The sequence below is a fragment of the Eubalaena glacialis genome, chromosome 14 (genome assembly GCF_028564815.1).
Source record: "Eubalaena glacialis isolate mEubGla1 chromosome 14, mEubGla1.1.hap2.+ XY, whole genome shotgun sequence".
NCBI lineage: Eukaryota > Metazoa > Chordata > Mammalia > Artiodactyla > Balaenidae > Eubalaena > Eubalaena glacialis.
The window spans coordinates 21,015,866-21,030,604 of NC_083729.1; the positions used below are offsets into that span (position 1 = coordinate 21,015,866).

Here is a 14,739-nt window from a genome sequence, read left to right on the forward strand (position 1 = left end):
GGACCGGGGCAGTCAAGGGAGAGGGAGCAATGGTGGATGTTGAACTTAGGGACAGTGAGGTCCTTGATGTCTGGAAAAGGGCAGTTTCAGGAAAGATGGGGGGCAGAAATGACTGCAGAGATTAAGGTGAGGAAGTGGTGGTCACTAGGAGGTATGTGGGACTGAGGAAAGGCATAGCTAGGTGGATAGACAGATAGATGGATGCATGGATAGGTAGATGGATAGATAGATGGTAGGCTTCTAGTTCCTGTCCTTGATCATAATGCTTCTTCATAGTTGTGCTTAGAATATGCTAGAATGAAATGCCTTATAGACAAAAGAGGAGCCAAAAGAAAAGCAAAGGCAGAGTTGGTGATGTTGAGTGGATGATATAATGGTAGATTCTTTGGGATGTAGAAAGAGAAGGATTCAAGGCAATGGGGAGAGGTGGTTTTAGGCAGAAGGAAGATGACGGTGTCTGGGACCGGATGCACCGAGAAGAGGTCTTGGCCTGGTCTGTGGATTGTCAGGTTGTTCTGGGGACAGGGGTGATGGTTATGAGCCTCCCTTCACAGGAAGACAGGTCCAGAGCCAGGCAGGAGGGTCAAGGCCAGGCCAGGTGCTGCAGAGCTGTGTCAGCCCTAGGAGAGCGAGCTAACTAAGCTAGAACTCTGAGCTGTCTGTGGTCATATTCCTTGTATTTCCTGAACATGTTTCCTTTTTGTAATTACTTAGAAATCTAAGTGATGTTGGTTGTTCTCATCTCCCTCTGTTGTGTTTAGTGGAACCAAAGGTAGGTTCCCATCAACTCAGAGGATTAGCGGAAAGCAGCACACCCCTGGGACCAGGGGGATAGTATAAAAGGAAGAGAAGAAAAGGGAAAGAAAATTCTAGCTTTGGGGCTGGGAGGAATCATGGGAAGATAGTTTAGAGCACCGGTTCTCAACTGGGGGCGATTTTAACCCCCGGGAGGCATTTGACAATGTCTAGAAACCTTCTTGGTTGCTACATCTGAGTGGAGGATTGCTATTGGAGGATTGCTTCTATCTAGTGGGTAGAAGCCAGGGATGCTGCTCAATATCCTACAATGCACAGGACAGTCCCCTACAACAAAGAATTACCTGGTCCAAAGTAGCCACAGTGCTGAGTTTGAGAAACTCTGGTTTAGAGGAAACAGAAACTGAATAAATCAGAGTTACTTGGGTTTGTGAAAAAGAACAAAAATATGATCAGGTGTAAATTTAAGATGATCCAAAGATGAGTGGAATAAATAGTTTTAGTGGATATAAATGTAGAGTTTGGAAAATGGAACTAGGAAGTGTGCTGTTTGCACCCGCTCTGTGGCCAGGCTTGAGCTTGGTGCAGAGCAGATGCCCAGCGGATGTCTGTTTCTTCGTTTGGGTAAGTATCCATTCAGCAAAGTGTTACCAAAGCCCTCTAGGTACATGGCAGGCCCTGGGCTGGGCTACAGCGATGCAGGAGACTGGGAGCCTCCCGGGTTAGATGTGAAGAACCAACTGCAACTTGGGGATGTTATTGTCAGAGAGACAGGAATGCCCTGACCTCTGACCTAGAGAGTGCAGGGAAGGCTACCCAGTGCAAGGACATTTGAGCTGGGCTCTGCAGGGTGAGTAGGAGTTTGCTGAGGAGCCACAAAGTGGGGAGAACAGCTCTGTTTCCTTGGGAAGGAGGAAACATTTGAATGAAACATGAGGCATTTGGCCCTGCTGCAAGGTGAGCCCTCCCGTCAGGCAAACATGGCTTCACCACTATCAAATAACTGTGGAAGGCCATGGGGGCCCTGTCTCCACATCTGTTAGGGAAAAATAGACGTTATCTAGGCCGGAGGCTTTTCCAGTCAGGGATGTGTCCCGACATAAGGTCAGAGGTGTCGAGCCTGAATTTCCTGACTCCTGGGAAGGTTGCCACATGGGGCTGAGGGGGGTCCTGAACAGCAGTGTCCCAGCCCTGTGGCCCTGCAGGAAACCAGCTGTGAGAATGGAGTCCATTTGTGGTCATTGAGGAGACCTCGGCCAGGCTCTGGCTTTAGCCTGGGTCCCCGTGAAGAGTAGAGGTGTGCCTGGGTTTTCCTCCTGAAGGCCCACGACTGGGGCCGCCCACAGTTTCCCAAGAGATGCCCTCCCCCAAGCAGTAGATGGCACCCTCAGCCCTCACCACCCCCAGGACGGACACCGAAACACAGGATGCAGATGCCTCGTTTGGCCAGGGTGCCCAGCTTGGTGGCTTCTGGCTTAGTCTGATGTGTGCTCAGGCATCTGAGGGGCACCCTTCCCCAGAGCTGATTAAGATGGGTCCCTCCCTGGAGCCCAGAGTCACGATGCTGTGTCTGGGGTGACCATCCAAGGTGGCAGACAGAGCACTGGGCAGAGGCAGGGCAGTCTGGGCCCTGCTCTGTCTACAGTACTCTCTGTGATCTTGGCCCTTTTCATATTGTGGCCTCAGTCTCCTCCTCTGTAAGATGGAGAGATTAAACTAGAAGGTCTCTGAGGTCCTTTAACCTCGATGTGGCCTCAGACAGCTGCAATGAACAGCAGCGGGTACTGGGCCTTTTATCCCTCACTCCCCAAGCATCATGGCCAGTGGTCTGGAAGGACCCCGAAGAGGTTCAGGCACCCATGACGGCAGCTGAGCAGAGAGCGTGCGCACACAGAACCCGACTCTGGCACGTAGCACCCGGGCCAGGTCTTTCTCCAGGAGCTTCAATGCCCCTTGTGTAAGATGGGATTGATGGCGACAACTTCTGACAGTGTGAGAGTCAGAAGAGATGATGCACCAAAAACGTTTACAAGAGTGCCCGGCACACAGCAAGTGCTCATTAATGGTGCCAGTGCCACCACGGGCTGGGGCTGGAAGGAGGTGGCCCTGCCCTGGGGGTCTGGCCTGGGAAACATCTGGGACCAGGCCTCAGGGGGTGCGAGGTTCACTCACAGGCACTGCTGCGAGCAGCACAGGAGGACCTGGGGTGCTATTCCTTTCACAGGGTGGCCCCTGGCCAGACCTGAGCCTGGCTGGGATCTGGACTGGGGGTTCAGAGGGGGCAGCACTGCACGTCAGCAGGCTGGGGGCTGTAACGGGCGGGCCAAGGTCACGCCGGCTGGTAGCCCTTTGTCTCCCTTGACTCCCAGCTTCTCCTGTTGGGCCCCATGGGGCTGGGGCCCAGCCTCTGCCACGGTTCGGAGGCCCCTTCCCCACCTGGGGCCCCGGGCGCTGACCTCGTTGTAGTAGGGGCAGTTAGTGGACTCCTTCATGGATGTGTACTTCTTGTCATCGCCCACCTCCACGCACACCACGGGGTCCATGTTCAAGCCCACCAGCTGCCGAGCCTCGATCACCGTGATGCTGACCTGCGGGCGGGCAAGAGGGGGAACGAGCAGGAAAGCGGGTGAGGTTGGATCTGGTCCTGCAGGAGTCGGGGCCTGGGCAGCAGCTGGAAGGTGCCGGGAGCCAGCACCGGATTTGGGTGCTAGTCTGCCTGCTGCACATCCGCTGGTGATCCTGGGCTCTTTCCCCCACTAAACCTCACTGTCCTCATTTATAAAGAAGGGGCGTGGCTAGATCACCTCCAAGTAGGTGTGCAGCAGAATTACCAGGTGGGAGGGGAAGGATGGTGGGTAAAGACCCTGAGGCCCCTGGCCACACTCCAGACCAACCCAGTCCAGTCTTGGGGGAGGGGTGGAAGGAGTGGCGTCTAGCATCCATATTTTTAAAGCTCCCGGGTGATTCCACGTGCTTCAAGTTCTCCCCGGCATCAATGGCCCTGCCTCACCGAGGGCTGCAAACCTACCTCCCAGGTTTTGTGCACTCCGGGATTAAGCTGTCTAAGTCTCCATTAACATGCATTTAATTTTCTGCTCCAGCATTTCTCATTTTAAGCCTGCAGACCTCTGACATCTTTTTTATTTCTGGAATTTGGCCCCCTTTCTACATTCCTGGCTCCCCTTCTTTTGTTTAATTTCTTTGAATGCCCAGTGGGGCTTTGGTGCCCACCTGAGCACACCTTTTTTGCCTTGATACTTGCATGTTGTGTGCATTCTGTATCTTTTTCAGTGGTGTTCACCTTTCTGGAATCTTATTTCTATACTGGGAGGCCCTTTTTCAGTTGTTCATCCATTCAACAAATATTTGCATATATATATATATATATATATAGAGAGAGAGAGAGAGAGAGAGAGAGAGGGAGGTAGAGACGTGCGTGTGTGTGTGTGTTCGTGTATGTGTTTGTGCACATACTTTTCCTGAACTCTCATTGTAAGCCATCAGTTCTTGCTTTGGATCTGGAGGTGTCAGTGGCCATGGGTGGGCCATGATAAATAGGAAGAGGCACAGACTCGGGGTTGCTGGAATGACATTGAGCCTCAGTTTTCTCAGCTATGAGTGGAAGACACTACCTATCTGTAAGTTTGTGTGAGGGTTGAATGAGATAATGTGCATAAAAGTGCTTCATAAACAGTAGACAGGTCTAGGAAATGTGAGCTCTTGTTATAAATGGCTTCTCAAATAGAATTTACTTTCAGTTAAGTGGCTGGTGTCCCAAACAGATAGGGTCGTGTGTGACGCTTAATATTGTTTCATTTAAGTCTCTTGAACTTGCGTTTTAACAAAATAGCTTATGTTGAGCTAGTAGTAGCATTTGCCTCAGCACTCTTCTTATGAAACTGTATGAGTTGCTTTTTACCATTCTCATCTTGGAGAGTTGGTATTTTAATTGCTGTGCTTTGATGCAACTACTACATATGATTTTACTCAAGAGAATCATTCTCCCTTTTCATGAAAAAGAATAGCCATGAAAATTATCATCCGCTGCATCCATCAGATATTTATATATCTTATAAATATCCGGAAGGCCAAGAAAAATCCACAAAACAAAACTAGCGATGTTAAAAAAATAAAAACCCTGATGACAACGAGAACATTACCAAGCAAGTATATAGAACTGGAAACTGAACATTTACTAATTGAAGTAATACTTGAACTATGAAAACAAGCATTTCTATGTGGAATGAGGTTCCAAAGGGAATGGAGCTGAGAATCTGGAGCTCTGAAGGAGTTCAATAATCACTGTTTCTTCAGGGAGCTAAAAGGGAAATAGAGCCAGCTCTGAGAAGTTTACTGTGAAGAGAGTAAACAGACACTAGAAGTCCTTCCAGAACATTCTTTGCATAGTAGTTTATAGAGTTTTAAGCTCTATGAAACTTTATACCAAAGATTTTTTTAAGAGCTCATTTTTCCCCCAAAGCTAACCCATCCCTTTTCCTCCATTAAAAAAAAAAAACGGATTTTCTGTAACTCAAGACTGGGAAGTAGACAAACACAGTTTTGGCATAATAAGGTAGTAAAGATATGCCATCAGGAGATTAACTTTTGCAGTGTGAGAGGTTGGCTGGTTTTTATGTTTTTCACCCAGGGACTCAGCCGTAATGATAACCTTTTTGCCCACTACTCCTTTTCAGGACCCAGAGTTCCCACCTTCTTCCACTGAGCAGAGCCAGTAATGGTGGACGACCCTAGCTGGAAGCTCTGACACCAGGCGAGAAGCAGGTAGGGAGGGGAGGGCACAGGGCTGAAAGGAGAAAGGGGTGGGGCAAGGGGAGGAGGCTCCAGTGCGTGCTCTTTGCAGGCTGAAGGGTGGCCTGAGGGGTACCCTGGGAGTGCACAAAGGAGGTCGCGGCCTGGCGTTGGTGGGGGAGGGGAATGCCAGTCCTGATCCCCCCTCCCCCCTCCCGGTGCTCTATGGAGGGGAATGTATCATTTGGACTTGAAATTAAAAAAACAAAACAATAAACTCTGAAGAAGGGGATTTCAGTCATCAGCAGAGGACTCCATCTTTCCATGATGGAAGAGGGGGAGGCAAATAGAGCCACTAAGGGACCAACTGACCAGCTGACCAGGGAAACTCTTTTGGTGACTGACTACTCCATCTTCTCCTTCCAAGATAAGGGACATAATCCTCAGGTGACTTCATGAAACTCATCGCAAGGAACACTGCTGAGTGTAAATCTATACCTCTGTCCTGGGAGAACCCAAGAGTCATGGTGCTTTGTGACCTGCTTCTGAGGGGTCTGATTGGGCTGCAAGAACATTGCTGGGAGCTGGAGGTGAGAGGTGGTGGACCCCTTAGTACTGCTCTTCTGAAACATCCTTTATGTTCCCTCGTCTCCAGGTGACAGAGATGTGACATGACCAGTTGTGCATTTTGAGATCACTCCAGTGGTGGCGTAGAGCATAGAGTGGAGGGGGCAATATGAGAGCAGGGAGATCAGATAGGAAGTGGCTGCCATATTGCACTTGTGCTGGATAAATGACGTGGAGGTGAAAACTGGAGAGATGTTTGGAGGTGAAAATGTATATGGTCTTGGTGGCAGGAAGAGAGGGTAGAGGAGAGACTCAAGACTCTGCGACCCGCCAAGAACATCCCTGCCAAGTGCCAAGCTCCAAGCTTTGCCCACTCTGATGGGGAAACTGCATATTCACAGGGAGGAAGCTGCAGCTTCTTGCTTTTGAGATGCCAATAATCAGGAAAGGGTTTTCGCATTACATGCATTCTAAACAGAAGAAACAAAGGGCCTGAGTACACCATGGTCTTTTCACCTTGGGACCTCCTTTCAGTGCTACCCAATCTTTAGGATGGTTCTGAGCCCTGAGGATCCTTCCTGAATCTGAGTTCAGCTAAGTGCCTCTGGCTGAGGTCTTTCTAACTCAGCAAAGCCAAGTTCTCCAAGACAGTGAAGTCCTTCTGATAGGTTTTCTTGCTTTATACATTGTACTTATTGAAAGCAAGAATAATTCCACATTTGCATCCTCACAGCTCTCTCTCCAAGTGTGTTAACACTTACAGTTGAGATGTACAGGTCCAGTACAACTGTTTTGTTCAGTTCAGAATGTTTACAAAGTCTTTGGAGGCTGACTGTCTGGTCCATTTAATAAAAGTCTCTGTTAGGAAGTGGTCTGAAAGAGCTTTTGAAAACATGCAGTAGGTAGTAAGCTAAAGATGAACAGGGACCAGAGGGAGAGACTGTTCAAAAGGCTTAATTAGAAAGAAATTAGTTGCTCTGATTATGGGGTAGGACACCCTCAAGTTTGAACCCTGTTTCTTGCTTTGAATAACTGTGTGACCTGGGGCAAGCTCCTTACCCACCCTGGGCCTCAGTTTCTCGCCTATGAAATACAGTAATACCTATATTTGAGTGGTTGTGAAGATTACATTAACTTAAATGGAAAACATACTTACCTAGCCTAGTGCCTGGCACATAGTAAACCTTCAAAAAACTAACAGTTACATTAGCAGCAACAATAACGATGGCACCATTTTCTATGTGCCTTTACATGGCGGGCTCGTGACACTGCAGATTGAACGGTATCTGACTATGGGGTCTTTGTTCTTTGGAAGTTTTTCTCTTCTCAGAACACAGAGGAGCAAAGCCCTGAGCCGAGCGCCCTGGAAAAGCCCTCAGAAGTGTTAGGACATTCTGTGCTTGGGTTTTGGCAGAGAGGTGAGGAGGTGACATTCCCAAACCTCCAAGGAGCCCAGTGGTGTGAGGTTGTCTGAATCCACAGGGGCAGGTCCGCTTGACACTGCCTGGGGCTGTTTTTCAAGCCCTTGGGAAGATGGTCACCGACTGGATGAAAACAAACTGAAGCAAGGATTCAGAGAGACAAGGTGCATCCTTGAGGAAATATGACCAGATGTACCTGATACAAAGAAAGCTGGTGTCAAGTCCTCAATATTATCACCTGAGTGAGGTGAGGTGGGCTGTCCTTAAAGAAGGGAGCATGGGGCCTGGGAAATGGGCATCAAAGATAAAGTCCTAACCCGGGAGAAGGGTTTGCTCTGATTCTGGGGCCTGGCGCTGGACCTAGGCAGGAAGTGCAGTGGTAGTCAGGTGAGGTCTCCTGAAGGCTCCGCCCTCCCGACCAGCCAGCACACTCACTCAATCCTAGGAACGCCCAGCAGTCTTTTCACCTACAACTGGGTCTTGATAGCTCCTAATGAAGGGTCCAGAGGAATTTGTGGTCCTTGGGTCCTTCTTGTTTGCAGTTTATAAATAAGTACAAGGTACTTCCGGCTTGTACATTAGCCTATCGTGAGTTATGTTAGTGTAACTCAGCCTCTCAGGCTCCGATCAACTCTGGGAGAAGAGACAAAATTGAGGGTGTGGCCCTGCAAAGCTGAGGATGAGGCCCCAGGCTGGGAGGGCTGCACTGGGTCCTGCTGTTCACGTGGCCCTCTCCCCGCAGTTCCCAGCCATGCTCATGCCCCATCCTGCCTGCACTGTGGCCACATTAGCAATCTTATAGCTGCAAATCTCTCCCTATCTCAGCCATTTGGTCTCCAGTTTTAGAAACATACAAATAAAAAAATTAAGTGTTAATTTCAGAAAATACAGAGAAGCAAAAAGAAGAAAAAAACACCCATATTCTCAGCATCTATAGATAGCCAGGATTGACATTACTTCCAGCATCAAAATAATACAAAGCAACAATTTAAAAAAACACACCAAAATATCTTTCTTCTGAGACACTTATTTAAAAAAATTTTTTTTGGATGCTCTTTGGTCTTTTTATGGTTTTTCCAGGTCCCTCTCACTTTATGAAGACGGTTACAAAATCCTAGGAGGGCTTTGACCAGCATAAGCAGAGTTCTCAAGCTGCTCTTTGGGTTTGTACTTCTCTACTTATGACACTGCTGTGAGTGCTTTCCAGGAACAAGCTTACTTTGGTAACATATATTCAGCTTGTGGTTCTCTATGACCCTCAGATCCATGTCTTCACAGAGTCTATAACGCACGTCTGGCCAGAGCCCCCCACTAGAGAGAGTCGGAAAGGCATGAGGCTTCTAGCTGCCCCACCTACCTGGTAATCCATGGGCCGCCCGGCACTTGGCTCCATCTTAATGTCTGGCTTGGATCTGAGGAGGGGAATGTACTGTCAGGCTGGGTGTAAGGGGACTGCTTGCAGGGGAGGAGGGCACTGGCAGTGGTTAGACCTTGGAGAAGGGCAGAAGGACAGAATCATGATCTTCAAACACTCCAGGACTGCCAAACAGAATGGGGATCAGTTGTTCTCAGAGGCTCCAATACAGAGGATTAACCAGTGGCAGAAGTGATAGGTAGACAGACATTAGGTCAACAAGTTCAAGTGTGGGCTGGGCAGCTCTGTGATTTCCCTTTGCCCGGAAGTGTTGAATGACCTGGGAACAGGCTCCTGCCTTTGCAGGGGGAGAGGTGAGGGAGACATCCAGGAAAAGAAGAAAGGGGCAGGGTTAGGAAGGAGCTGTCCATGGGCCCTGATTCTTCCCCACCCAAATTCCAAACATAGCAAGCTGGGTCCTGCCTGACCTGGTGAAGGCAACTGGGGCTCTGGGGTTCCTGCCCACTCACCGCTTGTTGGAGACGTTGGTGGTGAGAGCTGTGACGGAAGCTAGTGACACGGAGTCAGGAGCCAGCCCATCCCCCAGCCGAATGGCCAGGCGGTCAAGGTCCTCCATCTCCAGTACTGCCGGTTCATCTGGGGAAGAGGGAGGGCCAGTTAGGTGGGCTGGATGGTGGGATAGTGACTGTATTTCCCTTTTTCCTTTGCCATCCAGGAAGCTGAGTCAAATTCCAGGTTTACTCGGTAGCATCTGCTTAGAATGTTATGGTCTGCATATCTGCGGTGTTTCTGGCCTAATCGTGATCTCTGATTTTAACTGAAATTGCATCTGGTGTTGCTTTTTAATTTTAATTGAATGTAACTCACTTATGCAAGCATTGAATATCCTTCGTGGAAGAAGGTCAGGAATAAAATAATCCATACTTATGTACCTCCTGTACCAGTAGCTACCATTTACTGAGTGGCTATTATGTGCCAGGCACAATGCCAGGCACGTTATACATATATCTTTAGTCCTCATAATCCTCATAGTCACAGCCTGGCAAGATAGGCACTATTCTCATGTAACCAGATGAAGAAACTGAGGCTTAGGAAGGAACTTATCCATGTAAAACAGCTGATGGAATTCAGAACCTAACCCTGTACTGATGTGTATTAATCCAATGAGATGAAGGAATGACGATTCTGAGAAGCCACCCAAGGATGGTGGGTTTTAGTCTCAGCCGGCAGCTCTACCCTCTCCAATCTAGGAAGGCAAAAGGCACAGCTGGAATTCGCATGGGGGCAAAAGACAAAGAGAGAGATTCTGGGGCCAGTGGGCCACACAGGGGATGCTGGGGAGGGAAGCCAGGAGCCCTGAGGATGTGTGTGTGATCTACAGATCTGGGTTAAAAAGCTACACACAGCTCCCCTAATACACTCCATTTCTCCCCTGTCTTCCAACTGTACTCCCTGCCTCCTCTTAAATAGCTGTCTTGCGCCCTCCCTAGCCTGCTGCTCCGGTAGCAACAGTGCCGCAGGCCACTCCAGTCTTCCAGGACCCACCCTGCCTGTCTCCCCCAGGGCCGTCCCTGCAGCCTCGTGAGAGGTCACGGGGAAAAGGCAGGAGAGCGAGTCCTGCCGCGGAGCAAGCATTCTCAGGACTCTGATTTTCCCCCAGAAATAGGGAATTGGCCAAATAACTTTTTTTGTTGTTGTTGTTATTCCCTCCTCTAATTAAAAATCTCTAGGCTTCTGTGTGGAGAAGAAAGAATGAGAGCAAAGAGGGCAGGATGAGCCCAACGGACTGAGGACCTCTGCTGCTCAGTTCTAGACCGGAGGAAATGCGCTACCCGCCTTCAGCCCTCGGAGCGCCCCCTTCCGGAGGACCACTCTCAGGACCCGGCTTCTCCGCCAGCCAATGAGAGGCCAGGCCCCTCCCAGGTGGATCCGCCGGCCAATAGCAGGAGAGCCCGTTGGGGCGCTGCCCGCGGAGAGGAGGGGTTTGGTCACCGGAGGGGAGAGAGGGGCCGCCTGGACCGTGGGCAGGGGCACGCGTCCATACCTTGTCTTTGGGGTTCCTCTTTGTGAGGCCGGTTCTTGCCGAGCTTCATGGCGGAAAACACGCTCCTCCCGGCTCTGTGAGAGGGCCGCCAGAATGAGGTGGAAGGAGATAGACGCCGGGAGGAAGACACACAGACATAGAAGAGCAAAACCCGAAAGAACACGTAAGGGAAAGGGAGATCCAAGCTCCAGCCCCTCACCTACCGGTCCCAAGATATATTGGGGGCCAAATTTCCCAAGTTGGGAGCCGTGAGGGGGAATTAGGGCAGAGGAAACCCCACCACTTCCTCCTTCCCCATGTCTTCACACCACTAAGGAGCAGGTCGGGGACGGCGACCAGTAAAGGCGGCCTTCAGGTGGAAAGAACCGTTTCAACTGGAGCCCCTCGGGGTCCTGATCCCAGCCCCCTCAGTCCAGTCTTAGAGCTCTGAGCTCCGCCAGTGCCGCCAAGTTCATCCTCCCCGACCGTGCACCCCACCTCGGCTGAGTGGAAAGAAAACCAGACAACCAGAGATAAAGCATCAGAACAGAAGGGCAGAAACGGGACTCAGAGGCACAGAGGCTGATGAGCAGGTAGGAAGTGTGGTTGAAACTAGCTGCTTAGTTCTCAGATGGCTCTGGTGCTCGAAGCCGGCCTTGTCTTTCCCAACCTCTCTGTGCCTTTGGATTCTCCTTGGTCCCCAGTGAAAAGAAGGAGATGGGCCCTTTCCCGTCTCTATCTTTGGTCTTGGCTTTGCCCCTTCTGCCTGTCCCCTCTCACCACAGAACCTCCCCCCCAACCAACCCCCAGGAACGTATGGCAGACTCCATAGTTCCTACCTCTTCCTCTGGTTGGTGTGGCCTTGTGCCCCCAGGAGAAGGGCCTTGCAGTCAGGGGGGCTGAGGGAAGGGGACAGGGGGTCCTCACTGTCCCCTCAGTGATGTCGCCGCAGCTGAGCTTGTGATCCCTGGTCCAGGAGGGACCAGGAGTAGGATTAACAGGCGGTAAAGTGCAGTATTCCATTACCCCATCAATATTGCATGAGCTGGACACCTGACTCCGTCCACTTCCCATTCTCCCTCCTCCTGGCTGTGCCCCTGTCATCCTGGGCCCCATCCCTAGGTGGGGTGGGGTGCAGATTCCAACCCTGAGCTCACCTACAGCAGCAGAGCCCACCCATCTTTGGGTCAGGCATCTCCTTGTGAAGGTTTGGCTATGGTTCCCTGAGAACCCCTGTTCTTTTTTTTTTTTTAACATATTTAAAAAATAATTTAATCTCCACAGCAAGCTTTGAGGAGGATACTATTGACCACAGTTTAGAGTTGAGGTTTGAAGCAGTTAGAAAAGCTTTATTCCATTGACCACATCTTATTATCTGTAATGAAGAACCCCTGTTCTTTATGCTGGGTCATGTGAGATTGGGGAAAACCTTTCTGTCCTTGTAGAGATGGCCTAGAAATCTCAAACCCCTCCTCCCCTCAACCTGGCCCTATCCTAGCTCCAGGCCTTTTCTTTACTCTTCATATACCTGGCAAGACATGAAGAGGAATGTGTCTGTGTCCCAGTGAGAGAGCGACTGAGGACCACCTCTTTCATGTGGCACCAGCTCACAGTTTAAGAAACACTGGCATCTTCATGATTTCCTAAAAAGGCATGAGGCGGGTGAAAGAAGGCTGGGGTAGCACTGATCTCTTCACACTATACAGCATCATGTTATCCAGGACGTATCAACAGGAGGAAAGGGAAAGAAGGCACTCTAAAAAAAGAAAACTGATGCCTTTGGAGTTATCTTTAAAAGTTTCTCCCCAACGAGAGATTATATAACCTTTCTTGAGCCACTAATCTGGGCCAAAGGCTTTTCCAGATGTTTGCTCATTTCATCTTCATAGCAGTCCTGGGAGGGACATATGCTTCTCCTCGTTCAACCCATGAAAAACCTGAGGTTCAGAGAGCTGGGATTGAAGCTACCACCTCCCAGGCTGGCAATACTTCCACTGCATCCTCGCTGCTGTGGGATTGCCCTTCTCTGGGGGTGTGAATCCTGTCCTGACCATTTGGAACTTTGGCAGAAAGTCTCCATGGGGCCAGCGCAACTTGCAGATGGGGACGTCATCCGTGAAGAGTCCCATGGACCGGGCCCGTGTTTACAGAGAGGGGGCTCATTCAAAGTAATGTAAGCATCAAGACATTTTGGGAAGAGAAGGCTATAAATATTAAATTACTGGTGACCTAACACTGCACCAATCAATGAGCCCATTAAAAACAGTCGTATGGTGGTGAGAAAGGAACCATCCCACCTGGCTTACAACGAACCATCCTGTGCGATTTCTCCCTGCTTGGTGGCCTTGAGGGCCGGGGTGCCGGCCATACTCTGACTCTTGCAACAGGAAGTGAGCCTAGTGTGGGCCCTCCCTCTGCTTCCTGTCCCAGCGTTTGGGTTTCCTTTCCTCCCAGCCTTGCTGCTCTCCTGCCTTACCCAGGAGGGCCCTGTGCTGACCGTGTACAATCACTTCTCGGCCATTCCTGGGCTGTGTCATCCTTAGAGTCCCCAGGCCCAGTCCGTGTGTGACTTACACGCTGCCATCACACAGTCTGTTCCAGCCACACAACCCCAGTCCCATCCCACCCACCCCCCCGCCCTAATGTCTCCCAGGAAAGTGCTCTGAGATGGTAGGTCAAAGCCATGTATGGGGTCAGAGCAGGCCCTGCCTGCAGAAGCCAGCCATTCTGCATTCTGATACCGGATCTGGTCCTGCTGCCTGAGGCCCAGAGGGGGTTTGGGTAGCAGGGAATTGCGGATTTCTGATGCTGGTCCCAAGGACCCATCCAAGTGGAAAATGGCCTGGGACAGTTATGGCCCTTGAATTTGAAAGTCACTCTAGTCCTTAAAACAAACATATTTGGAAGCAAAGATTGAGACTTTAAAAAATCTATACTTATCAGACCATTGTCTACCAGACCCTAAAGCAATTCAAAGGAGAAACCTCTCTCCCCAGACCCTGCATGATTTTAACCATCTCAAGTGGATAAGTTCATTGGTGGGATTCCTGTGTACCTGGGATTATCTCAAAATGGTGACATCCCTTTATAGAAAAATGCATACTATGTAGGGCAAGTGCAATTCCCAGAATTCTTACTGTAGGTTCTGCACCTATTCATTTCTCTTCAGAGACTAGCTCTTCATTCCTGTGAACTGTGGGCAGCAGAGCATGATGTCATCGGCTATCACTGCCCTTTGTAATTTTCTACTTGATGACACATCAGAATTCACTGCGCATCAGTTGCCCATCATGCCTGCTTCTCTTGGCAAAGAGTAAAGGTTATTTTTGAAATAAATGTTAACTTAATCAGGGAATTTTGAAGATTATCCACTTGTATTAAAGACTTAGATTTCAAAAAAGGTAAATTGTTGATTAGGTTACTGATGTACTGATGTTTCTTTGTTTTAAATTCTGCATTTGGTCTAGATGGTTGTCCAATTACTAAAGGTATAATATGGACAGAGACAGACAAAGAAAACAAGCCAATAATCAACTTGGTGAAAAACCACTTTGCAACCAAGTGGCTCCGTATTCGTGGCTGCCTGAAAGCCTGAGAAGCCGGAGCCGGGGAGCTGGGCCTCTCAGGACCCTCTGAGGGTTTATGATCACATTTGGGCTTCCTCATTGCTGGATTCATGACAGTCAGAATGATATGCACACACAATTTAGATAGCTATTTCTCTCTAGAGAGAAGTCTAGTTAGTTCACTCATTTTAAACTCTTTTTTCATTTATGGACCTAATGATTTCTTTGCTGGTTCCATGGCTAAGAATGTCTTTGTGGTTGGGTAATGCACCTGGGGTCCTA

At 49.5% G+C, this 14,739-nt stretch overlaps 1 protein-coding gene across 3 annotated transcripts in view; it reads right to left on the reverse strand.

The window, feature by feature from the left end:
• The window catches only part of OTOF (otoferlin), a 96,138-nt gene that overhangs the window by 28,242 nt on the left and 53,157 nt on the right, over positions 1–14,739 (reverse strand). For all 3 annotated transcript variants that reach the window (XM_061168693.1, XM_061168691.1, XM_061168692.1), the window contains 4 exons: positions 10,913–10,986; positions 9,378–9,504; positions 8,851–8,905; positions 3,213–3,344 (listed from right to left, as the gene is read on the reverse strand). In XM_061168693.1, the coding sequence (XP_061024676.1) occupies positions 3,213–3,344; positions 8,851–8,905; positions 9,378–9,504; positions 10,913–10,986 (388 nt within the window). The remainder of the gene's footprint in view (positions 1–3,212; positions 3,345–8,850; positions 8,906–9,377; positions 9,505–10,912; positions 10,987–14,739) is intronic.